Source organism: Pelobates fuscus, chromosome 3, assembly GCF_036172605.1.
Source record: "Pelobates fuscus isolate aPelFus1 chromosome 3, aPelFus1.pri, whole genome shotgun sequence".
In the NCBI taxonomy this organism is placed as follows: Eukaryota; Metazoa; Chordata; class Amphibia; order Anura; family Pelobatidae; genus Pelobates; species Pelobates fuscus.
In genome coordinates this window covers 373581012-373608184 of record NC_086319.1, presented here as the reverse complement: position 1 = coordinate 373608184, position 27173 = coordinate 373581012, and the positions used below count along the sequence as shown (strand labels likewise).

Below are 27173 nucleotides of genomic sequence, written 5' to 3'. Positions count from 1 at the left end.
TGTATCTCCTCTGTCTCTAGTTAGATAACTGCTCCCTCCCTGAAACTGTCTATACAAAACATAACTTTTTGTCTTACATTTCTCAAAGTAAACTTTGTTTTGTATCCGGAACAGCTCCAGCAGAGACGTAACAAAATCTCCCGATGATAAGTACATTTGAAGATGAATAACAGTAGCCCTAATGGTGACTTCCTAAAGGATTATAAAATATGTACCTGAAGGGAGTGAGAGAAACAGCAGCTGGTTCTGTTTGTGTAACCCACAGTGTTTAGAGCCTCCCGGGCAAAATCACCAGCAGACTTTACAAAGATGTTTGTTTTTATATTAGAAGTCATTGGTGTTGAGACCGATAAAGGCATCACACACTGAAAGAGAAAAATTGTATTTAGGAATGTGAACATATGTCAGTTAGCTACTCCACCTATAAACCAAAGCCTACCAACTTGTTCTACCAGTCACAGTGGAACTACTTCGATAATGCTGCTGCAACCGCACAGGGCCCACAAATCTGGGAGGACAGTTTGGATGACCCTAACACTTAGAGCCACTTAAATCTCTAATCATGGATCCAGTCACAGTGTCATGGACCTTTAACAGCTTGAAAAAACCCACACACCCAGCACCCTCCCCACACACACAGCACCTTTCACACCCACACACAGCACCCCATCCCCACACACACAGCACCTTTCACACACGTAGCACTCCCCCCACCCCACACACAAGATCCCTCACACACAGCCCCTCTCTCACACACACACACACAGAACCCCCTCCCCCCACACACACACTCATCACACACAGCACCTCTCTCACACACACAAAGCACCTCTCTCACACCACCCATCAGACACACACACACACACCACACAGAAAGAACCCGTACACACAAACACATACAGTGCACCCCTGAATCCAGTATGTGTGTTTGTGTATTCAGCAGTCTGTGTGTATGTTTGTATGTGTGTATTCAGCAGACTGTGTGTACTCAGCATTCTGTCTGGGTGTGTATTCAGCAGTGTGTTTATGTATTTAGCAGTCTGTATGTATTCAGCAGTCTGTGTGTGTGTATTCAGCGGACTGTGTGTGTATTCAGTAGCCTGTGTGTACTCAGCATTCTGTCTGTGTGTGTATTCAGCAGTGTGTGTGTGTATTCAGCAGTGTGTGTGTGTATTCAGCAGTGTGTGTGTGTGTATTCAGCGGACTGTGTGTATGCTTTCAGTGGACTATGTGTATGTATTCAGCGGACTCTCTGTGTGTATTCAGCAGTCTGTGTATTTAGCAGTCTGTGTATTTAGCAGTCTGAGTGTGTGTATTCAGCAGTCGGTGTGTGAATGTGTTCAGCAGTCTGTGACTGTATTCAACAGTCTGTGTGTGAATGTGTTCAGCAGTCTGTGACTGTATTCAGCAGTCTGTGTGTGAATGTGTTCAGCACTCTGTGACTGTATTCAGCAGTCTGTGTGTATGTATGTTTTGCATTTGTTGGAGGAACTAATAAATATAACTTTAATTTTTGTGAGTTGTGAGTTGTGTGTAGGCAGGGCCCCAGTGCACTGCTTTGCCCGGGGGCCCATAATGTTGATAAGATGGCACTGATCTATTTGTATGTATGTGTATATGTGTATACGTCCCAGCATTCTATTGATAAACTGCACAGAAATACAGCCCTGCATTCAAATAGCAATAGTACATACAAACACACAACTACATTCAAATGCCAACACTACATTGAAATAACCCCCTACATTCACACACACACTGCATACAAAATATACTTACATCATTCAAACACAGTTAAGAAATACAAGGACGGGAAAGTGGTAGATCCCCAGCTAGCAAAGCATCAAGGCAGTTGTATGACAGTTGCGGATCTACTTTTTCTTGTGCTAGAGAAGTAGCCAAAAGCATGTCATCTTCATTAGTTCCCCCACTGTCTACTAGTGTTGTACCAAAATAGTATAAAGTAATCTCCAAAGCCTTCATTCACTTACGCAACATATTACTCATTACATTTAAATAAAAAGAACTGAATTTAAACCAAATCTGTAATTATCAAATTTACTAAAGACAAATGTGGTAGGAATTCAGTTATTTCAAAAGGCTCAGCACGCATATAGGATTTGCATGTTTATCACACACCGAATTTTAGCTGAATTCACTCTGAGCAAATACACATTCTCAAAATAAAATGACGTGCACTGCTTGCTACTATTTGCCTTGCACGATACCTGTACAGTGATTCCCTTTGACTGGTATTCTGTGTGGAGACCTCTTGAAAAGAAATCCACAAAGACCTATTAAAGAAAATACAAATAAGAACTATCAGTAATTTGTTACCGCTTATACATTGTATATACATAATCCAAGCCTTATGACGTGTGTGTATGTGTGTGTGTGTGAGGGGTTTTGTGGGTGTGGGAGGTGCTGTGTGTATGTAAAGGATGGTATGCTGTGTGTGTGTGAGAGGTGCTATGTCTGTGGGGAGGGGGTGCTGTGTGTGTGTGTGTGTGTGTGTGTGTGTGTGAGAGCGGTGCTGTGTGTGTGTGTAAGCTTATGACCACAAACTACAAACGAGCTTCCATTAAATACAAAATAAATATATGAAAACTTCACATTTTATCATTACTTGATGCCCACTGTCTCCTGCTTACCTTAGTAGCACTGTACACGATTAACAAAGGAAATGGATGATTTCCAGCTTCCGAGGAAATGTTTATAATAAGACCTTTGTTTCTGGGTGAAATATAGAGAGAGGGCGGATTGAGACCAAATAAATGTTGCTCTCAATTATTACAGGTCAGTGTATAGAAATGATTTACCTAAATTTGGACAAATTCCCTTTATTCGCTTTTAACTCATTTTGTTTTAATGCTCTACCAGGCTACGAAATTTAAACAATTGCCAAACAAATTAAAATTAGTATAAGGACTGTTTTGCAGGCTTAGACAACATTAGTTGAAATGCATCTCAAAGAAGTGGTCTTGGTGCAGTGGTAAAACATTTTATAGAAACTGCAATGTCAACATTGCATACTAGTGGCTGCCTTTCAGAGTGAAACTTGATCAAGTGATGTTACAGCTCATAGGAATGCATTGAATATTGCTCCTTCATGAGGAGCGTTGGGTTGGCCATCGGCTCGAGAGCCAGATGGTATCGTGATAGGCAGAAAGGTTAGCAGCAGTATAAAACTACTCTACAACTTGATCTTTATAGTATTAGGAATACAAGTGTTTATGTACTAAACAGTAAATTGTCAGACATTTCGTAATGGAATTTACATTGAAGGCCAATATAGCCAGAAGGCTTTAGGCATGAATGATGGTTTCAATGCATTATATTATTGCTCATCATGTCCTTGGAGAATTCTTTGACGGTAATCTTTATGGGATCTACCACAGTGCTCGGCTTTCCATTTTTTGCGCTATGTTACTTTTAGATAACGAACATAAAATTTACCTTTCTATCATCTGTGGGAGAACGATTCGAGTCATCTGAAAGGAAAGGTAATTGTCATGGATGTGAGGTTCTATTGCCAGGTTTTAGAAGAATAATGGCGATAATAATATTTGGAAGAATAATGGTGAATAAAGTAATTACTAATTCTACAGTATGTGGGGATATTTATGGGATAATAATAGTAAACAGATGAGAATTGCCCACGATTTTCAATTCTCAGATCCTTAATCGTTATCGTGTTAAATGAAATGTATAACCATATACCAGTAATTAAAAATCACAAATTGTTGTAAAAATAGATATTTATTTCTTAACAATTTAATTAATAATGATGAGTAACATGCATGATAATAATCAATGGAATTCGAGTATAACAATATGCAATACAATATGGCAATAATCAATGAATATTCAGTATAAAACAATATATGCAATACAATAGGCCATTTACTTCCTGGTTAATATAAACGCCTCTACAGCACTTAGCTGTCAGGACAATTTATGATAGGCTTTACAGGGAGAAAGAATGTGAGTTTCACACTGAGCTGCAGTGTAGGGCAATAGAACTTAGCTAGCAGTTAGAAATAACCCTTTCAATGCTGGTTAAACCTCTTCTAGGGATTTAAGATCTATTCCTATGTAATATTAAATAAAAATAATATTTAAATAGTCAATAACCACTCCTTGATCCATCCAATGAGAAATCTACATATTACATAAGCTGATATTTTAATTAATTTGTCTAAATAGATATTTTATCTTATTTTAGAGCCAATCAATACAGCTGGATAAATGGTCATGATATGCTAACGTGGTATTAATCACACAAATACATTAATGATTATATTGATCCCAGCTGCAGATGGGATGCTATAACCATATATATATTCTTTAATAATTAAGATTTCTAAATATGAAATCAAACATGATTTATCCAGTCATATATCATGCTATTAATTTTAATTAATTTAAATTAATTAATTAAATGCCTGTATATTTACCAGTTATGTAGATATTTTCTCATCAGATATCCTCAGGTAGCTAAGTGGTTCTCTGCATGGAGTGTGAGAGTTTCTTGGTTACTCTGGTCACCCGATTCTGCCTGGATCTCTCTGAATCCCCAGAGTGTCGTAATGTGTTTCTCTTCAATCTTTGAATCCTCGAATCTTTCTGACTCTCCCTCTCTTCCCTTGTCTTAACTTTTTAAAGGGAAAAATTCCTTAGGTGATAGCCAATCACAAATGTGGGGTGTGGTTCCCTTCTAGGTAATCATTTTAGTATTTGAACTCAAGAGGGCAGCCTTGTTCCACTAGACATACCTATCCAGGAAAGAGTTAACTTTTCCTGGTGGCTATTTTTGACGTCATTTACGTTATCTTTATGATGGCTATTACTTATTTTATCTGTCAGATCAAGAGAATTTCTTCGGATTTATCCAGACTATGCGTCTCCATTTTCTGCTATAATTCCTAAAATTGATAGTTTGTGAACTAAGTTTCACCTTAAACTATAATGGGACGTTGTACAATATCGAAAGTAAAATTTAATTGTTTAATTTCCTCTGTCACCTAAGTCTGGGAATAGAATTTATTATATTCCATTAGTAATTAGACAGTCTGTCCACCCCCATTCTCAATGTCTTATCTATTTGGTTTGGTTATATACACATTCCATTCAGCTTGGGCAAAGCAGTCAGTCAAAGAGAAAGGATAGAAATGTTGTGTCTTTGTTAACTTGAAGATACAAAATGGAGTCTGGTCTGTTTAGCAATGACTTCAGAACATACACTTTGTATTTCTATCATAGCACAAAATGTCTGCCGATATAAATACCCTGACATAACCCCCCTTTAGTGGATATCATAGCCAAGTAATTTAGCTTATGAGTAGGCACTATGGAAGTCACAAGACATATTGTGCAATCACATCATTTCTAACATAGGCTCATGCGTGGGATGAACATGTTTGTATATATTTGTACCTGTAAGTGTTTTGAACTTTATGCTTAGTACAATCAACCATAGTAACATCATTATCATAACACACCCAATAACAATCTTAACATGGATGAACCAGTCAACACGATCAATAAGGTCAGTATCTAACTCAGAGTATTTAAATGTGTCCACAGAAATGTTATCTTTCTTGATTGACATTTGGATAGTGTGGTTGGGCTTATGGTCCAGCAAGAACTTTAGATTAGGATCTAGAGGGATATCTAGATTCTGGAAGGGATCCACCATCTCAATAGCACTTTCGAGGACGTCAGTGTACACTGGGTATAGCGTAACGTCACCGATGGTGATACGAGAGTTGTGGGGTACCTTGATCAGTGATACAGGTGCTAGTAAGGCAGTACTTTATTAGTCACCTGGTCCCTGCGAAAAACACTCATGTTTTTAAGACATGTGCTTACCAACCATTTATCTTTTACTAAGATAGCATGTACTAACGCATTACTGTCGGTTTTTGACATAGTCACTTGACATGTTTCAGAGCCATGTTTAAGGTACTCAATCCCACACAAGGCGTTGGTAGAATCGTACACAAAAGGTTTTCCATCACATTGGAAATTATTGTCTTTGAATTTCTCACAGTCATTCAAAATGGGTATTGAATACCAATCTGGTACCCACGGTTGAAAAGCCAAAACGTCTGGGGTTTGGACTTTTACATGGATATTTTCCTTCCATGTACCAACGTTGTAAATTGTTTTCATTTGAAAAATGTTTTTGGGAGTTACATATGGTATGGCCAATAAAAAGCAAATCTCCATACGTTCTGGATCAATTAAGAGAGGTATAGCGCTCCCCATCTCAAAGGCCAGATTTAATTGCATAGGCTCAATTGTTTCTCCATCCACATTAGCAAGCATCGCATGAACAATATCCTTGGATACAAAATACAGAGGTATGCGTCCCCCTGTCAATTCAATCATTCCAGTTTGCACTTCGTCAAGAAAAGCAAGTGTGTGAAACAATATTGGGTCATGCAGAAATAGAAGTTCACGCTTAAATAAGTCATGACTTTGGTGCAATTCAGTGGATTTGGCAATTAACTCCGAATGCAAATTTGTTGTAACAACTGTGTCTTCCACAATAGTTAACACGTCTTGGAGAAGTGTTCTTTGCTCTTTTATCACCTGATGAATATCGTTAATGTGTTGCTTTAGCGCATAGATTTCCATATCCAGCTTTTGGACAGTAATAGAGTTGGCTGCAGACATTCCAGTTGCGACAACTGCACAGACAGTGGCACAAACTAATGCAACAATTATAGCGGTGAGGAACCTTTTGGGTCGGTTGCTCATCGAAACAGAACTGGATACAAATGGTTTCCGGGCTTGCTCCAAGATGTTTCGCACACGGTCCTGTGCTCTTTGGAGGTGCATCTGGTACCAAGTCTGTAACTCAGGAAGCTGCATCGATGAAATGTTGTACGCCTTCTCGATGGAAATCTTGGGGTCCAAGCTGACGAACACACGTCGGGTAAGGATCCTCTTCTCTGTTAAGATGAACCCTGGTGTCTCTTGAATCAGGATGCCGGAGGATGGTCCCATCTCTGCGATCGGGTCGGTCCGTAGCTCTTGGCACAGGAGCAGTACGATCCAGAAACACGCCACATCCTTCTTGGACATCTTTCAACAGTCACGGATCAGGAACTCGTTTCAGACTTATCTACTAATGATTCAAGGTTTGTTAAGTATACAAACTTATAACAGTATGACATCACTTGGCCTAGGACAACACATTATTACGAATCATCAACATATGTATTCTTTCTAATTCTATTTTTATAACTGCATCTCTCACTACATTTATTACTGACTCCTCAGCAATATGCCTATAGCAGTTAAACAAGCTAGTAACCTGCTTAGAAATTTAGTTATTGGATGGCAAGGAAATGGTTAATGACATGAACGTATATGAGATCATGGCACATCACAACATTTCACATCATACGATACCACGTGAATCAAGCATTCATCCAGGTTAGTCGTTCACCCTTCTGCATCAGAATCCACACCTATAATCCTTAATTGAGATTTAGGATGACAAGCACGCAACTGGTTAATGTGAACCCACTTTTCAATAAAATTACCATCCTTAGGAATTTTTATTTTGTACGCTACTGGGGAAATTTTGTCAATGATGACATATGGCCCTTTCCAAGAAGGTAAAAATTTCTTTTCCTTGACTTGATTTCGCGCAAAATTATACAGATAGACTTGATCTGTTATCTCATATTCCTTTTTCGTGGTTTTTAAATCGTAATAGGTCTTAACCCCTGTTGCTGCTTTTTCTAGATTCTTTTGGGCAAAAGCAAACGCATGCTGTAAATGCTTGCGCAAATCTTCGATATACTGATGCGTAGTGGCAGCATTGATCAAATTATGATCCGAAGTACGATATAATAAATGCTGTGGTAAAACCATCTTTCTTCCTGTCATCAATTCAAAAGGTGACAATTTGGTAGCAGTGCTAGGTGTAGCTCTAATCGCCATTAAAACTAGGGGCAATTTAATGTCCCAGTCTTTACCAGACTCCTTAACGTACTTTTTCAGAATATTAACGATAGACTGGTTATATCGCTCTACCCCCCCGCTAGACGCAGCGCGGTATGCAATATGTAGCTTTCGTTTAACACCTAGAATATTCCACATCTTAGCCATTACTTCACTGGTAAAATGACTACCTCTGTCTGACTCAATTCTTTGAGGCAGACCGAACCTGGAAAAGACATGGTTAATCAACAAAGTGGCGCACACGGTACTCGTGTTCTCTTTACAAGGCAAACATTCTATCCACTTTGTGTACATACATGTAACGGTTAACATGTATTTGTTACCTCTTGAAGATCTTGTTACAGGACCTATAAAGTCAATTTGGATATCAGACCAGGGTAATGACACCCCCCTCTTCTGAAGTGGTGCACGATGGGTTGGACCATGGGGTTGATATTGCGGACAAATCAAGCATCCCTGACAGTATGTCTTAACATCTCTTAACATGTGTGGCCAATATGCATAATCACGCAATATCTCATATGTGATCTTATCACCACGATGCCCAGATGTAGGTGCATCATGTGCGTGTTGGAGCATTAACCCTCGGTATACAGTTGGGACTACCCATTGTTGAATACCATGTTTAGAAGTTCTGACCAGCAACCCATCCATGATACTAAATTGGACTTTATATCTCATCAAGATTCGTAAATCTTCATTATCTTTGCAATCCTCATCTGTGATGGGATTGACAGTAGGGTCTTCTATATGTTTATATAATATACTTATGACAGGATCATTCTTCTGACTGGTAATCAGGTCCTCACTAGGAGCTTCTTGACTCCATTGCACGACATTTAAGTCGGCATTATCTCTAGCCTGTCGTCTAGTTATGGCTTCAACGTGAATTGAACCCATAAGATCATCAATGTTTAGGGTTTCACCATTGATGGCTGCTTGTTTTGCCAGTGAATCGGCTAAGTCATTACCATCCTTGTCAATACCTTCTATTTTAGAATGGCCTTTGGTTTTCTTCCAATATATGGTTAAACCATGTTCCTTAACCAACTCATCGATTTTACAAAACAATTTCCCATGTTTAACAGGTTTGTTATTGCTTTTAAGCATTTGGTTACGTTTCCAGCTAGGCAGATATTCAACGAAACTGTTGCGAACATAGTTGGAATCAGTTATGATAACAAATTCTTTGATACTATATTCTATTGCCATTTGAATGGTCTTATATACTGCACAGAGTTCGGCTATCTGACTGCTTTTGGGACCAATATTGTATCCTATAGATACATTGGGATAATCACCTATCCAGGCGATTCCGATACCTGCAACTAACTTCCGTTCAGCACCAGCGACGTGGTGATATGAACAACCATCAATGTATACCCACGGTAGTGGTCGACAGTATTCCTCGTCATAAACTTTATAAGGGGATAACAATTGCTCTTCTAGGAAGTCATCTCCGGTGTCATTATCATCCAGAGATGGAGCAGTACAGTCATGTAATTCTGCTAAACCTTGGGCAACTGGGCTTCTCTTATTATGTTTATAACGGACTTCTAACGGCCATCCCTGTAAGGATAGAGTCCATGCAGTAATTCGACTGTTAGAGAGATTACCGTCTCTAATTCTTTCACTCTGCAGATACTGTAGAGGTTGGTGAGCTGTTTCTACAATTATTTTCTCACCTTGGATATAGCTGCGAAAATTTTGTAGTGCCCAAACAGTCGACAATAACGCCTTCTCACACGTGTTGAATTTAACTTCAACAGGTGACAAAGTCTTGCTAGCATATGCAATAACTTTGTTTATACTGTCCTGCTTCTGATACAGAACAGCACTTATGCTTAAATCGGTATATCCTGTCTCCAGATAGAAGGGTTTACCCCCCTCTGGGTATGCTAAACAGGGTGCCTGAGTGAGCTTCCTCCTCAGTTCACTTACCGCTAGGTCCTGAGGCTCCCCCCAGTTCCAGGTAGTATCCTTTTTAAGCAGGTGTAAGATTGGTTTCGTTATTTCTGCATAGTTATCTATAAACTTACGGGAGTAATTAGTCATTCCAAGGAACGATCTTAATTCCCTGAGTGTCGTAATGTGTTTCTCTTCAATCTTTGAATCCTCGAATCTTTCTGACTCTCCCTCTCTTCCCTTGTCTTAACTTTTTAAAGGGAAAAATTCCTTAGGTGATAGCCAATCACAAATGTGGGGTGTGGTTCCCTTCTAGGTAATCATTTTAGTATTTGAACTCAAGAGGGCAGCCTTGTTCCACTAGACATACCTATCCAGGAAAGAGTTAACTTTTCCTGGTGGCTATTTTTGACGTCATTTACGTTATCTTTATGATGGCTATTACTTATTTTATCTGTCAGATCAAGAGAATTTCTTCGGATTTATCCAGACTATGCGTCTCCATTTTCTGCTATAATTCCTAAAATTGATAGTTTGTGAACTAAGTTTCACCTTAAACTATAATGGGACGTTGTACAATATCGAAAGTAAAATTTAATTGTTTAATTTCCTCTGTCACCTAAGTCTGGGAATAGAATTTATTATATTCCATTAGTAATTAGACAGTCTGTCCACCCCCATTCTCAATGTCTTATCTATTTGGTTTGGTTATATACACATTCCATTCAGCTTGGGCAAAGCAGTCAGTCAAAGAGAAAGGATAGAAATGTTGTGTCTTTGTTAACTTGAAGATACAAAATGGAGTCTGGTCTGTTTAGCAATGACTTCAGAACATACACTTTGTATTTCTATCATAGCACAAAATGTCTGCCGATATAAATACCCTGACAAGTAGGATTTATCCTAGAGCAACAGCTTCATAGAGCAATCTAGAATTGCTGCTTAGAGATTAATGAAAGCTAATCTGTAAATTAACAGGTATATAAATATATATATATAGATAGTTATAGATATAGATATAGATATATATGTTTAATTTCACGCTGTCTTTCATTGTATCACAGATTGCTTGTAGCCCTGTGTAACCTTTGGCGATTCCATTTATAATATTACTATCAACGCTTTGACTATAAAAGGCAACAGTCATTATAGTGGCATTATATTTTCCCTACATTTAAAATAGCATGACGTTATCACGCAGTTAAAAAGGATGAATATCATTACCGATGGGGACCAGAAGTAAGCCATAGACCTGGGAATGGTGGTCAACATGCCATCACCTTGAGCTGCACCAGAATGTATATCCATGGCATTTCTCACTTACGTCACTACTTCCAGCATTACATATAGTTACATAGTAATTCAAAAGACTAAAGTTCAACAAGTTCAATCTTGAAATCCATTCTTTTATACTGTTTATCTAAAAGAGGGCAAAACTATCCATTTGTGGCCATTTCCAATCAAGTCTTAAAAAGGGGGGGGGGGGGGGGGGGGGCAAATCCCCTTGATTCCATAATGGCAATCAGATTTCTCCTTGGATCAACATCCTGCTCACATACATATCAATTATATTCTTGAATATTCTTTTTTTGCAAAAATGCCTTTTTTGCAAAAATCGATATAATCTGATAAAGAGGTGTGGATTGGCACTTACCTGCAATACTGACAGTATGTTACAGTTAATGGTATCCGTAATAGCCTGGTAGAGATGAAAATACGTCTTTTAGATTTTTGGTTATTTAGTCTTTTTTTTTAATGACATTTTTGATGTAATGTGCATCAATAATATACATAATATCATGCAAACAATGTATATAGAGATATTGTCATGTTAGAGCCAAAAGAAGATGAGCTACATTCCGTGGGTATCACAAGTAAATTGTGGTTTATTCACTAAAGCCTGAATGCCCCCTGTCCAAATTAGCAAAATTAATGCAGCTGCTCCATGTGTATTGGAACAGGAAAACTGTTACAGCCTCCAAATTATAGAGAATGGAGACTGGATTTCTGCCTGTTTAGTTACAATAGAATGGGTGAATTCTGGAACTGAATTATGGAAATATGGACTGTACAAATACAGTAATAATTAGCAATAAGTAACATTGCATAATTCCTGCAATTTTGTTGCACCAAATTTGCACAATTCACCTGGACCAAATTTGTGGCCAGACAATTGCCAATTCTAAAGCCATTGAAAATTCTGAGAAAGCAGGAGAATGTATTTTACAAATTGGCATTGTAACAGATTTTTGAGAGTGAACGGGTTAACATGTAATGTTTAATAAAATATGTAAATTACTGATTTTAAAGTAGAAAAAAATTTGATCATTTGGCTGAAAAAAAACAAAACAAACTCATTTCGACCAGTTTTGCCTTCACAAAATGAAAGTTGCAAATTCATTTTTTTTTTACTGAAACTTGCTGATCCTAACTGCATTGAGAAAGTGAATAAACCCAAATTAGTATTTAAAAGGCTGATAACTAACCTTGTTAATATTAGGGATATTCAGAAATCGCTCAGGATGCTTAGACAGGATCATACCTACATTGTTCACTGTGAATGAGAATAAGCTCCTGTCAGACAGCAGCACGATATCTCATAACCCAGATTTTTAAATTAAATATCCCATTATGCAATATATATAACACTGACTGATCCAGTCTTGATAGTCCACAGTGAGGAACAGACAACATATATATATATATATATATATATATATATATATATATATATATATATATATATACACACATGTAAAGCAACACTTAAAGGGACTCTATAGTCACCTGAACAACTTTAGCTTAATGAAGCAGTTTTGGTGTATGGAACATGCCCCTGCAGCCTCTCTGCTCAATCCTCTGCCATTTAGGAGTTAAATCCCTTTGTTTATGAACCCTAGTCACACCTCCCTGCATGTGACTTGCACAGCCTTCCATAAACACTTCCTGTAAAGAGAGCCCTATTTAGGCTTTCTTTATTGCAAGTTATGTTTAATTAAGATTTTCTTATCCCCTGCTATGTTAATAGCTTGCTAGACCCTGCAAGAGCCTCCTGTATGTGATTAAAGTTCAATTTAGAGATTGAGATCCAATTATTTAAGGTAAATTACATCTGTTTGAAAGTGAAACCAGTTTGTCAATCATAGCCAGGGGAGGTGTGGCTAGGGCTGCAGAAACAGAAACAAAGTGATCTAACTCCTAAATGACAGTGAATTGAGCAGTGAAATTGCAGGGGAATGATCTATACACTAAAACTGCTTCATTTAGCTAAAGTAATTTAGGTGACTATAGTGTTCCTTTAAGGTCCAAGGCTGTTTTGAGATGCAACAGATTTGTGACCAAGGCCTTTTTGGCACACGTTCATTCTGCCACAAATTCACTCTGTGTAAATATATCTTTTTGTAAAGGAGAGTTAGGGCTTCCTTTTTATACCCTATATGTATATCTAAATCAATATCTAATAGGAAGAAAATCTTTTTTTTTTTTTAAATGGGGGAAAAAAACTCTAAATAAAACATTTTTACATTTAATTATTTCCACACATCAAGTGCAGCTAAATCGAACTCAGAATACATTCACTAATTAGTTCTGATTGTTAAAATGCACAATATGTCTAAGATTTCAATAATTTTTTTTAGAAGTTATAAAACAAATACTGCTTTATATAGTTTTAAAGCTAAAACTTTGCAACATTTGGCATGCTGAGATTACACATTTAATAATAGTGACAGAATCTAAAACCACTGCATAAAAGTATATATTTGTAGAATGTACATCCCCCAGGCTTGATAACTAAGAGAATTTTAAAGCACTTAATTTAACCACTTTATCACAAACCTTGGTCAAATTAGTATTTTTTTTTTGTCCTTTTTCACGTTTTTTTTCAGGAATTTCATAGATCCCATGTGTCCCACTACTGCAAAAATCCCAAATTGCATATTCATATTTACAGCGTCTGAGCATGATTAATCAGCAGAGGTATTTAAATATATTTACCGTTCATAGCTCTGGGGCACCTAACCCTGTTCCCAGCTGATATAGGGGACTTTCAGTTATCTAAAGATATTTGGGGATTCTTGGTACCAGCAGTTATTTAACCCTTGCTGGCCCTTTTACTGTATGACAGTCTATGCCATCATCTGGTATTAAGGCCCTACACTGCATGACGGCATAGACCTTCATGTGGTCCTTCAGAGGTAAAATATAAACCCAGCATACTTTTCAGCCTGTCCTGATAATCGGCAGTTAGTTGGTATCATGGAAAATTACATATAAACACAGCACAGTTTTATTCTGTCCTGATAAACTCTACCCTAGAGGTCCTACATCAACATAATTGCAAATATATATTACCCAGAATTCCTATCTCCATCCCTTTTAGGTTGTCCTCAATGGACTGATACATTTCTGATCCTCTTGTGAAATCTGTTTGGATGATTTTAGTTTTGCGACCATATTTTTGCTCTGTAATAAAAGTGTACATATTAGGTCTTCATTTTAGAGGATACATCTATTCAAGTCTGAATGCCAACCTTTTTAATGCAAAAAAAATGTATTGTACGGCACACACAGAATATGCATTTTTTTTTTAATAGCGATGGCACTACTACTGTAGAGACAAAAATGTATGCAAAATACACATTCAGCACACAGAGAAAAAAAATGTAAAATCACCTGTGACGGAGCTCCCATACTCAGGCTGAGTATCTCCGCCAAGTATCCTTTCTCCTGGGTAGCCAAAGTGATTATAGTGTGTCACTTCCGCCTGGGACAGAGCAGCCAAAGTGATTATAACTTTTCCCTTTTACCCTGGGACATAGTAGCTAGACTGATTATAGCTTGTCCAAAACATCAGCCAAGGTTTGATGAAGGGTGAAACAGGTATATATACACACACACAGGTATATATACACACACACAGGTATATATACACACACACATTCCCAACAAAGGATTATTATGAAAACAATAGACATTGCACAACCTGGCATCCTTGGTGTCTGGGACATAGCCGACTTAGGACAAGATAATTTACTTATCTACTAGGGCGCCTAACAATAACAACCATAAACACATTTATTACCAAAAGGTTACCCCCACGTTTATTATATCCCGGATAGCTCAGATCAAGGGATTGGAACTGTGAAAAATAACTCTTTTGTGGAGAAGGTGATTAGAGTCCGATTACAGTTGTTAAAAGTGACTGGGCAATTTGTCACATCACCTATCTCAAGCAAATAAAGCGGTAAGTACTTTTTACCATTTGTGTATGGACAAAAAAAATTGGTGTACCTTCAAAAGTAGTGGTGGGCTTATTACACCATGTTATGTGACTAAAACCCCATATTCATTTGTATAACATAGTTGGCTAAGTAGCCTTTTGGAAATGAGTAATTAACCTCTGCACTACAAGTCCATTTTTTTTTACTTCATTGATAGGTTGCAAATTCTCGACTAACCCTCAAATATTTAGGGTAGGGCATAGGGACACAAAAAACAGATCTAGGAAACAAAAATAAATAAATTTCAATTCTGGCAAAATTACTTTAAATTGAGTATTTCTTTTTTGAAGTCAGTACGTTGAATGCTTGTTCTATATTTTTAAAATCAGTAGAAGTTTTTTTTAAAGTTGAACTGAATTGAAAGAAATAGATTTTACCTATCTCAGATGCCACATTCTTGAGCTTCTCCAGAGTGCGGCTGATCAGGACAACATCAAGACCTCTCTTGGCAAGCTGTGACCAGGAACGAGACAGGGATATTGACAATGGTTATTCCATTAGTGGGTTAGCTTTTGATAGTTATATGGTTAATTGGTTTCAGTTTCTGACAAAGATCTAGCTGCATAAACTCACAGTGAAAGGATTTCCTAACTTTTAATAAAATGAGAACCATTATGCTGGGAAATAGTAATGTTCTAGACCTCATATAATGAAGTACAAAGAACAATAAACCGTAACAAATTAAAGACTTGAGTATGCAAATAAAGAGCACGACTATCATTAAAACACAATGTAAGTTTTGTACAGAGACATAGCATGTAACTAATTATAAGGCAAATAGCCTGAACCAAATAAATAAACAATAGAAAAAAAAAAACATTGTTAAAGAATTAAAATGGATAAAAATTCTAAACGGTTAAAAGAACTTATAAAAAGCAACCACCTCTTGATTGTTGTAAAAACACAAAAAATAAATTAATTAATAAAATAATAACCAAACTCTGGAATTAGCAGAAGAGGGGAATGGGAGAGAAGAGGAGAGAAGAAAGAAAGAATAAAAAAAGAGGGGAAAGGCATACCAATGAGACAGTTCCCCCCCAAAAAATATAAAAAATTAGGCTTCTTCTAAATAGAAGAACGAGAAGCAAGGTGGATCTGTCAAAGTGTGTGTCCCAAAAGCATACCATAGACTTACATTTATCTTCTCCATTTAAAAAAATTAGATATTGTTTTAAAATGTCAAATGTTAAAAGCCGCATAGACAAGAGAGAAAGGGCTGTGGTGAATGATATCGTATCTAACACTGATGGAGCCACTAACAAGACAAATTTACATTTATTATAAAAGACATTAAAACATGAAATCTCTGTTTTGATTGTATACTTCTACAAAAATACATATTTAATAGCTTTTTCCAATGGGGGTACACCTAGAGAAGCCTACAAAAGGCTGGAGGCACTTGATCAGTGTTTTTATTATTATTATTTTTATTATTATTTGTTTACTTCAGATATACATTATTTTTATTTGGATATATAGTTTTTTTATTACAGCTATGAGAGTATTGAAATGAAGCAACAAACACTCACAACGCAAACTGCACAGATTGGGATCTCCAGCTAAAACTAAAAAGCAGATTTAACCATATGAATCTTAACAAATTACCTTTCTGAACCTTCTGAACCTTGAAAAATGTATAAAGCTTACCTCTCGAGCGTATGATTTGCCGATTCCATCTGATGCTCCTGTTACCACTGCAAAGCGAGAGATAACAATACATCATATACATCACACAGCTACTGAACAATTCATCTAGACCACTCTGTAGAAACCCAACTTTGCCATTCCTCTTCTTACCTTATCCAATAATCACAATCCTAATATGCACCTTGGATCCTATTTTATCTGTACCCGAGTTTCTGGGATATATCTTACTGAAATCCCAAAAAGGCAATTACACATTCAATATTTGTTTCTTGTTGTCAAATATGTCCATTCTCCAATTATAAATCACTGTAGAATATGTTGACGCCATATAAATGAAAATAGTAATAATATTGAAAAAATAATAATATTAATTTGAAATGTCACTGTTAGATTACCGTGCTGTTAAAAACTACCACTGCAAACGTCAAGGCTTGGGTTAGGAAGGCCAAGGATTTGCACTAGGGCAACTTACCTAGTTACATAGCTATATAGGCTATACAATCCTTATTGTTCTTACTGTAAATAAGCCTTTCCTTTGTTTTAGACCTAAATCTCCATTCAAGCCTAAATGGGTGACCTTGTGTCTTATGTATAAAAATTGGAAAGCACTTCCTGCTTAACCCCTAAATTTCACCGCCTCAGCTATAGGTGCCTCTAACTCTAAACACATCCTACTCCTAATCCCTATGATCCCTCTGTAAGAATGTGAACTTACACCATTGGGTACATGTATCCTGCTTCATTACAACAGAGTAGAGTAGAATACCCCACTGTTAGGCAGTCACAGTCTGCAGGGTCAGACCAGAGCAGGTAGGCTTGTTCTAAGATCACAGGAAGGAGAATAAGAGGTTGCTGTTTATTATGACATAAGGGGATGACAGGGAGCAAAAAAGGCATGCATATGAGGAAAAGGCAATTATGGTTGAGGTTAAAGGACCACTATAGTGCCAGGAAAGCATACTCGTTTTCCTGGCACTAGAGTGCCCTGAGGGTGCCCCCACCCTCAGGGACCCCCTCCCGCCCGGCTCTGGAAAGGGGAAAAGGGGTAAAACTTACCTTTTTCCAGCGCTGGGCGGGGAGCTCTCCTCCTCCTCTCCGCCTCCGTGTCAGGGTACCTGAAGCCTCTACCTCTAAGAGAGGTAGAGACTTAGAAGTTTATCCGTCCGGACGGCATGTCTCCTCGGTTCCTCGCGGTTCACCCGGTCTTGCAAACGCCGGCCGCGAGGGAGCTACTTCCTTTTATAGCAGGAAGCCCAGAGGCCGACGTCATGACGCCAACCCGGAACGCCCTGTCACTCAAATCTGTGGAGACGAATCAGGACTCGTCGGAGGCGTGTCTTCTCTCCCTAACCAGCATACTTAACAGTGGCTATCTCATTTACTCATTGCCCTGTCGTGGTTCTAGTCTGCCTAGTCATACAGTGCTCTGATATTCTCTTGCCTTTTGGTTCTGACCCGGTTTTGGTATTTACTCTCCTGTCCTTCTGTTATCCTTGACCCGGCTTGTCTCTCGCTTACCTGTCTTCTCGTTCCCTCGACCTCGGCTTGTCTCTGACCATTCTATTGTAGTTTTACGTTAAGTCCGGCCATTCTAAGGACCGGTATACGTATCTGCTACTCTTTGTACTCTGCGTGTTGGATCCCTGACCCGATCCTGACATTACGACAGGGCCATGGATCCTGCAGGTACAAATTGTCAGCTTGGTTCTCCTGATCCTAGGTTTGACGCCATGGATCATAGGATGGATCAGATGGCTCTAGCACTACAGGCGCTACTATCACGTCCTATTAATCCACCTGAGGAGATGCGTAATACGTCTGCTTCTTCTGTGCGTTCAGGACTAGAGGTAGCTAATGTAGGTGCTTCTTCCCGAGTTACCCCACCGGTACGTTATGCTGGTTCTCCTGAGAGATGTCGGGGGTTTTTGAACCAGATCAGTATCCATTTCGAGCTACAGCCCCGCTCCTACCCTACTGATAGGGCAAAGGTGGGATTTATTATTACCTTACTCATTGAGAAAGCTCTGAGATGGGCTAATCCGTTGTGGGAGAATGATAATCCATAAGTCTATAACTATAATGCCTTTGTAGCTGCTTTTAAAAGAACTTTTGATCCCCCTGGCAGGAGGGTCAATGCAGCCAGATTACTGTTGCGCCTTAGACAAGACAACCAAACACTTGTGGATTACGCACTAGAGTTCAGGTCTTTGGCGGCAGAGGTAAAATGGAATGAACAGGCTTATATAGACGTATTTTTAAATGGATTATCCGATGTAATACTTGATGAGGTAGCGACAAGAGAGCTTCCCGAGAACCTGGAAGACTTAATTTCCTTTATCTCTCGTATTGACGAACGTCTAAGGGAGAGGCAGAATACTCGGGATAGAACCGGTAAATCTTCCTTTAGACTAGCACCATCATTTCAAATTTCTGAAACCCAGACTCCACAGGTTTCAGAACCTATGCAGTTAGGCCTTACTCGTCTGTCAGAGGAGGAGAGACAGTACAGGAGAAGGGAGGGACTATGTATGTATTGTGGAGTCAGAGGTCATGTACGTTTGAGCTGTCCCAGTCGTCCGGGAAACGCTCGCACCTAAGTTTCTCTAGAGGACAGACCTTGGGTGTTTCGATTTTGTCCTCTACTCATAATTACAAAGAACATAGACTCCTATTACCGGTCTCTTTAACTTGGGAGAAGGGAACCTTAGAGACTATGGCATTGATAGATTCCGGCGCTGCCGAGAATTTTATCGACCAAAAGTTTCTCACCAAACACGCTATCCCATTCCAGTTAAGGAAGACACCCTTGGCTGTTGAGGCCATTGATGGTAGACCTTTAGTTGAGCCTGTGATCTTCCGGGAGACCACACCTCTTAACTTAACTACTGGTATTCTACACAAGGAGGAAATATCCCTACTACTCATTTCATCTCCTTCTGTTCCCATAGTCCTGGGATACTCCTGGCTTAAGAGACATAACCCCTTTATAGATTGGAGATCAGGGGAAATAGTTTCGTGGGGTCAGGATTGTCAAGAGAATTGTTTAAAGAAAGTGTCACCTCTCTGTAGTGTCAACGCACTTAATAATGCTACCGACTCTACCAAAGTACAGATACCGTCCTTGTATCAAGATTTAAAGGCAGTATTTGACAAAGGAAAGGCTGATACCTTACCGCCACATAGGCCTTTTGATTGCAAAATTAATTTACTTTCTGGTACTATGCCCCCCAGGGGTCATGTATACCCTTTGTCTACGAATGAGAACTTAGTTCTAGAGGAGTATATTCGTGAAAACCTAGACAAGGGCTTCATTAGAAGATCCTCCTCTCCTGCTGGGGCTGGATTTTTTTTTGTTAAAAAGAAGGATGGTTCTTTAAGACCTTGCATTGACTACCGAGGGCTTAACAAGATAACCATTAGAAACGTATATCCCATTCCCTTGATCACCGAGCTTTTTGATCGATTAAAAAATTCTAAGATTTTCACTAAGTTAGACCTTAGAGGTGCTTATAATTTGGTGAGAATTCACGACGGAGACGAGTGGAAAACTGCATTCAATACTCGATATGGGCACTATGAGTATACTGTAATGCCTTTTGGTCTCTGCAATGCCCCGGCGGTATTTCAGGACCTTATTAATGAGGTTCTTAGGGAGTTTCAAGATGACTGTGTGATTGTATACCTTGATGATATACTTATACATTCCAGGGATATTGAAACTCACCACGGACAAGTCAGAAGGGTTTTACACAAACTTCTTCAGCATGGCTTGTACTGCAAATTAGAGAAATGCAGCTTTGACCAATCCCAAACTACCTTTCTTGGTTACGTGATTTCTGGAGAGGGGTTTGAAATGGATCCGGAGAAGCTCCAATCCATATTAGATTGGCCTTTACCCAAGGGTCTCAAGGCTATCCAGAGATTTATTGGTTTCTCCAATTACTACAGACGTTTTATTAAGGGATACTCCTCTATCATTGCTCCCATCACCAATATGACCAAACAAGGGGCTGATACTAAGAATTGGTCTACTGAAGCACTTCTGGCTTTTAAGACGCTCAAGGAGCTGTTTGCTTCCGCACCAATTTTAGTTCACCCTGATACTACACTACCTTTCCTACTCGAAGTTGACGCTTCTGAGACAGGTATAGGTGCCGTCCTGTCCCAAAGGTTGGGTGTAGATAAACCATTACATCCTTGTGGATACTTTTCCAAAAAATTGTCGGGTACTGAAAGCAGATATGACATTGGTGACAGGGAACTACTAGCGGTTATAATGGCCTTAAAGGAGTGGAGACATTTATTGGAGGGTACTTTGCATCCTGTTACTATTTTGACAGATCATAAAAACTTATCCTATATTGGAGAGGCTAAACGACTATCATCTAGACAGGCGCGTTGGTCCATATTCCTCACTCACTTCAACTACGTACTCACATATAGGCCAGGTTCTAAGAATTCTAAAGCCGATGCCTTGTCTCGCCAATATGAACCTGCTGCCGTGTCTGAGCCGGTTTTGTCCTCTATAGTACCTAAGTGTAACATTATCGCTAACACTACTCTCAAAGTCCATTCTCCGCTACTTGATCAGATAAGGAGCTTGCAGCATCTAGCACCTAGACTGACTCCGGCTTCCAAACATTTCGTTCCTCCTGAACTCCAATTGGAGGTCTTACAGTGTCTTCACGAGAGTAAGGTGGCTGGTCATCCGGGGGTTCGCAAGACGTATTCTTTGATCTCCAAGGATTTCTGGTGGCCTTCGTTACGGAAGGATATTAAGGATTTTATCGGAGTTTGTGAGGTCTGTACTAGAACTAAACTACCGCATTCGCTTCCTTGTGGTCTTCTACAACCTCTGGAAATTCCTGACAAACCTTGGTCCTGTGTGGCAATGGACTTTATTGTGGATTTGCCTGTTTCTAAAAGGCACACTGTTATCCTCACCGTAGTTGATAGGTTTACCAAGATGGCACATTTCGTACCTTTGCCTAAACTCCCGACTTCTCCTGAATTGGCGGAGATCTTTGCTAAGGAGATTTTTCGTTTGCATGGGATTCCTTCGGAGATCACTTCTGATAGAGGCTCCCAATTTGTTTCACGTTTTTGGAGATCATTCTGTTCTCAATTAGGCATCAAATTGAATTTTTCGTCCGCCTATCATCCTCAGTCTAACGGAGCTGCCGAGCGTACCAACCAGAAGATTGAGCAATACCTACGTTGTTTTGTTTCCGAACACCAGGACGATTGGGTCGGTTTGATTCCTTGGGCGGAGTTTGCGCACAACAATCTCGTTTGTGACTCTACGCATTCAAGTCCCTTCTTCATGAACTATGGCTTTCATCCATCTATTCTTCCCTCGGTTTCTCCTTCCCAAGGAGTACCGTCGGTTGATGTCCATGTGGCCAATTTGAGGAAGTTGTGGGATCAGACTCGACAGATTCTTCTACACAATTCTATGCTGGTTAAGAAACATGCTGACAAACGTAGAAGGGCGGCTCCGAATTTTGTTCCAGGCGATAGAGTTTGGTTGAGTACTAGGAATATTCGCCTTAAAGTTCCTTCCATGAAATTCGCTCCTCGTTATATTGGTCCCTACAGGATCTTGACTCGAATTAATCCAGTGGCGTATCGTCTAGCTCTCCCAGCCGCTTTACGCATCCCGAACTCCTTTCACGTGTCATTGCTGAAACCTCTAATCTGTAACAGATTCTCCTCCACAATCGCCCCTCCGCGCCCTGTTCAGGTGGAGGGTCAGGAGGAGTATGAGGTTAACTCCATTATTGATTCTCGTGTCTCCCGGGGGAGAGTACAATATTTGGTTAACTGGAAGGGTTATGGTCCTGAGGAGAGGAGTTGGGTACCACAAGAGGATGTTCATGCTCCTCGCCTTCGCAGGGCATTTCACTCCCGCTTTCCATCTCGCCCCGGCTCCTTCCGCCCGGTGGGCGTATCTGAGAGGGGGGGTACTGTCAGGGTACCTGAAGCCTCTACCTCTAAGAGAGGTAGAGACTTAGAAGTTTATCCGTCCGGACGGCATGTCTCCTCGGTTCCTCGCGGTTCACCCGGTCTTGCAAACGCCGGCCGCGAGGGAGCTACTTCCTTTTATAGCAGGAAGCCCAGAGGCCGACGTCATGACGCCAACCCGGAACGCCCTGTCACTCAAATCTGTGGAGACGAATCAGGACTCGTCGGAGGCGTGTCTTCTCTCCCTAACCAGCATACTTAACAGTGGCTATCTCATTTACTCATTGCCCTGTCGTGGTTCTAGTCTGCCTAGTCATACAGTGCTCTGATATTCTCTTGCCTTTTGGTTCTGACCCGGTTTTGGTATTTACTCTCCTGTCCTTCTGTTATCCTTGACCCGGCTTGTCTCTCGCTTACCTGTCTTCTCGTTCCCTCGACCGCGGCTTGTCTCTGACCATTCTATTGTAGTTTTACGTTAAGTCCGGCCATTCTAAGGACCGGTATACGTATCTGCTACTCTTTGTACTCTGCGTGTTGGATCCCTGACCCGATCCTGACACTCCGTTCCTCCCCGTCGGCTGAATGCGCACGCACGGCAAGAGCTGCGCGCGCATTCAGCCGGTCACATAGGAAAGCATTCATAATGCTTTCCTATGGACGCTTGCGTGCTCTCACTGTGATTTGCACAGTGAGAATCACGCAAGCGCCTCTAGCGGCTGTCAGTGAGACAGCCACTAGAGGAAATAGGGGAAGGCTTAACTAATTGATAAACATAGCAGTTTCTCTGAAACTGCTATGTTTATAAAACAATTAGTTAACCCTAGCTGGACCTGGCACCCAGACCACTTCATTAAGCTGAAGTGGTCTGGGTGCCTAGAGTGGTCCTTTAATCTGTAGAGGGCTGGAGAACCCTAATGTGAGAGTGAGTGTGATCAAACATCTGTTGGAGGATATGCGGTGTGCAGTCAAGGACCTTAATATTCCCCACTCACTCCATAGCATTGAACACAGACTCAGTGACAACAGGAGGGAAGTCAAGCAGAATATGGGACAGGAGGCACATATGCAGGAAGAATAAGTGGAGGGCCAAGAAGGCCTGGCCACTTGAAGAAACTGCTTTGAGGAGTCAAGTGTGTGGTGGAGGATCACAAAGGGGGCCATCTGCCCTGTAGCTGGGCCTGCTGAAGTCCGAGAAAGTAGCATGGAAAATGTTTTTCAAACGCAACATATCAAATGGTTGTAAGGCCATCTTTTGATTTTGCCATCTAGATGCTTCTGTCAAAAATCGAGTACACTCACAAAAAATTATGAAGTCTTTTAGTTCCTGACCAGACATTCAGGGGCGTTTTAGCCGCAAGGCAAACAAGGCATTTGCCTTGGGCGGCATTTTCCAGGGGGCGGCAAAAAACGCCGCCCCCAAATGCCCAGGGCGAATGCCTTGTTAGCCTTGCGGCTAACTGGGCTGCCGGTCGGGCTGCTGGGCTGGTTGCTGGGCGGGCGGCTGGCGAGGGAGCTCTTCCTCTGAGCGCTCTGACGTCATCTTCCGGCTCCCAGCCTCACTCTGCGGCGCGCGAGTTTGCTGAGCAGAGAGCTCAGAGGAAGAGCTCCCTCGCCAGCCGCCCGCCCAGCAACCAGCCCAGCAGCCCGACCGGCAGCCCCACTAGACCCCAGGGAGATAAAGAAACCCCCCCCCCAGCATTCCCAAAGGTAAGGAGGCTGGGGGGTAGGTTAAATTAATTATATATTATATTATATTATATATATTAATATATAATATATATATAATATATAAATATAATAATTTATAATATAATAATATATAATATATATAATATAATAATATATATAATATATATATATAATATTTATATTATATATATTATTATATTATATATATTTATTATATATATTATATATTATTATATATTATATATTATTATATTATATATTATATTATATGATATTATATATTATATATTACATTATATTATATTATATATTATATATCAGAGAGTGTGTGTGTCTGACAGAGAGTGTGTGTGTGTCTGACAGAGAGTGTGTGTGTCTGACAGAGAGTGTGTGTGTCTGTTAGCTAGTGTATACGTATGTGTGCTAGTGTATGCGTATCTGTCAGTGAATTTGTGTGTGTGTGTATTTAGAAGGCGGGACGGGGGGGGAAGGGTTGGGTGGGGATGTCGCGTGGGGGGGGGGGGGGGGGGGAGAGGGGGAGAGGGGCGCCTGAGTTTTGTCCTGCCTAGGGCAGCACAAAACCAGGATACACCACTGCAGACATTGGAAACATTCCTGATGTTGACTTTATCCAGTCCAGTGTTCCTGCGTACCAGACCTGTCTTCATTCCTGACTCTGCTTTGTCCTAGTTCTGTTTTTCAGAACCAACTTATTTTACTTAACTAGACCTGGTATGTGTTTTGAATAGTTTAGTGCTGATACTTCTATATAATGATGTTTCTACATAAGCATTAAGCCCAGACATTCCAAAAGGTATAATAATACAACTGTCTATCTTTTCCTAATGTGCCTTTGTTTGGGTTGCTGAATTATATGTATCTTGCTGAAGAACCTTCCGTATCCTGACAACAATGGTAAAATGATGCCTGGTATGAAATCATTTAATATGCTGGCCCATTTTCCATCTGTTAATAAACTCTTGTCAGATGACATGTTAGTGTGGGCCTAATTGAAGACCTGGAAACATTGCAAATAATTATTTCAGTATCTGAGGGAGGTGACAGGTATCACCATGCCTAATATTTAACATTACACGTCCATTCCAAATCTTAAAACCTAGCACCTAACTCAGTTAAGTACACCGCCACTCTCCAACACATGGAATAGGAGGCAGAGTGCAGTATCTACTTTGCTAATGATGTCCTGCACCTTCCAGAACACAATAAAAACACAAGAAAGTTTTTGCAAACCCATAGACAAAGTAGCGCATTGCAAAGCAAAGTAATGAAATTGAAAGTTACACTCCAGATCCTTAAAGCACTTCAGCTTACTGATGTGCGTACAGAGTATGCAGATTTCAATACAAATTGTCACTTTTATAACTTAATCATGTTACACCCCCTCGGTCTCAGACAGTTGCTCAGTGAAGCTGGGTTGTTTAGCTCAGTGAAGCTGATGCAGCAATTTCTCAAAGCAGCTGCCTTGCAAAGACATCTAAATGAGCTGCATTGGGAAGTCTGTGATTGGACAGCCACAGAAAATCTGGGCGGGGTTACGAGGGGAGGGCTTGCAAAGGCTTTAGACAAGAGATCTGCATATTTTGCAAGCTGTTTTTAGATATAGCCCAATGAAAAAAAATGCATAATTAAATTCTTGAGTGTTTTAAAGGTATATCTAGTAAACAGTGATTTAAAAAAAATGTTTTATATGGTTAGTGAAGTGTCCCTTAAGGAATCTGAATGCATTCTCTGGTCTTACTAGTCCCTTCATTATAATACGATTTAAATAACAGATGGGACCTGGTATATAAACATTGTCATAGTATTTTAGCAGAACAATTTAATTCGCTGGTAGTGGAATATCAATTTTTCCCAAGATATCACATTTTTGTTAGTAGCACCAAGCTTTGGTCTTTGTAACTAAAAAGTTATTTTGTAGAATCATCGCGCTGTAGTAATCGAATATCTAATGCATGATAATCATAGGTAATACTGAATATCTGGGGATGGTGCTTGCTTTTCTATTTTAATTATACACTCGATACAGCATCAAACAATCTGTCAATTTACCATTTTTTTATCAGTGGTTTTCCCTGGAGTGTCATGTAAATTTCAAAACATACTTTTGAAACCTCCGTGGTATATTCTTAGACATTGAGAAGGGTGTTCGCAATGCCTATAATATCTATGAAATCGGAAAGAACTAAATCATTCCTCTTATCAGTGGTTAATCCTTCTTACCTGCCCAGCGTCCATATTGTTTTAAGTCGGTCTGAAACCACCCAGACACAATGTGATTTCTTATACCTCGAACCAGTTTCCATCCTTGGGACACTAAGAGGTAAATTGCGACCACTTTACCAAACAGGACAAATGCCTGAGTATAGTCTGCCTTTGCCTCCATGGTGTTTTCAGTTGAATAACTGACACACCCTCTGGAGCTAGTGTAGTAAAAATTGCCGTTTGCTTCTGTAATATTATCCTACCTGCCCGTCCCATTTCTGTATATCTACCCAGCCTTTAACTAGTAATCTCTGTAGCTAGTACAAAGTGCAAACAGCTGTTACGTCATGTAACATAGAGCTGACTAAAACAAGCAGACATTGTTTACTACTGGAGAAATGCTGATATAAAGGGAATTATTACTCCTCTGGAAATTACATCATTGAACATTTACCATGTGTTGTTCTGTTTTATTTTACATTT

General features: G+C 39.7%; 1 protein-coding gene across 1 annotated transcript; it reads right to left on the bottom strand.

Annotated features, from left to right (window-relative positions):
* Positions 1-200: 200 nt before the first annotated feature.
* Positions 201-26950, bottom strand: LOC134603465 (very-long-chain 3-oxoacyl-CoA reductase-B-like). Its single transcript, XM_063449456.1, has 10 exons — positions 26709-26950; positions 16815-16861; positions 15545-15620; positions 14239-14349; positions 12372-12439; positions 11540-11584; positions 3457-3491; positions 2652-2733; positions 2229-2294; positions 201-365 (listed from the first exon to the last, which is right to left on the bottom strand). The coding sequence occupies exons 1-10, from the start codon at positions 26869-26871 to the stop codon at positions 201-203; spliced, it is 858 nt and encodes a 285-aa protein (XP_063305526.1). The 5' UTR covers positions 26872-26950.
* Positions 26951-27173: the final 223 nt, after the last annotated feature.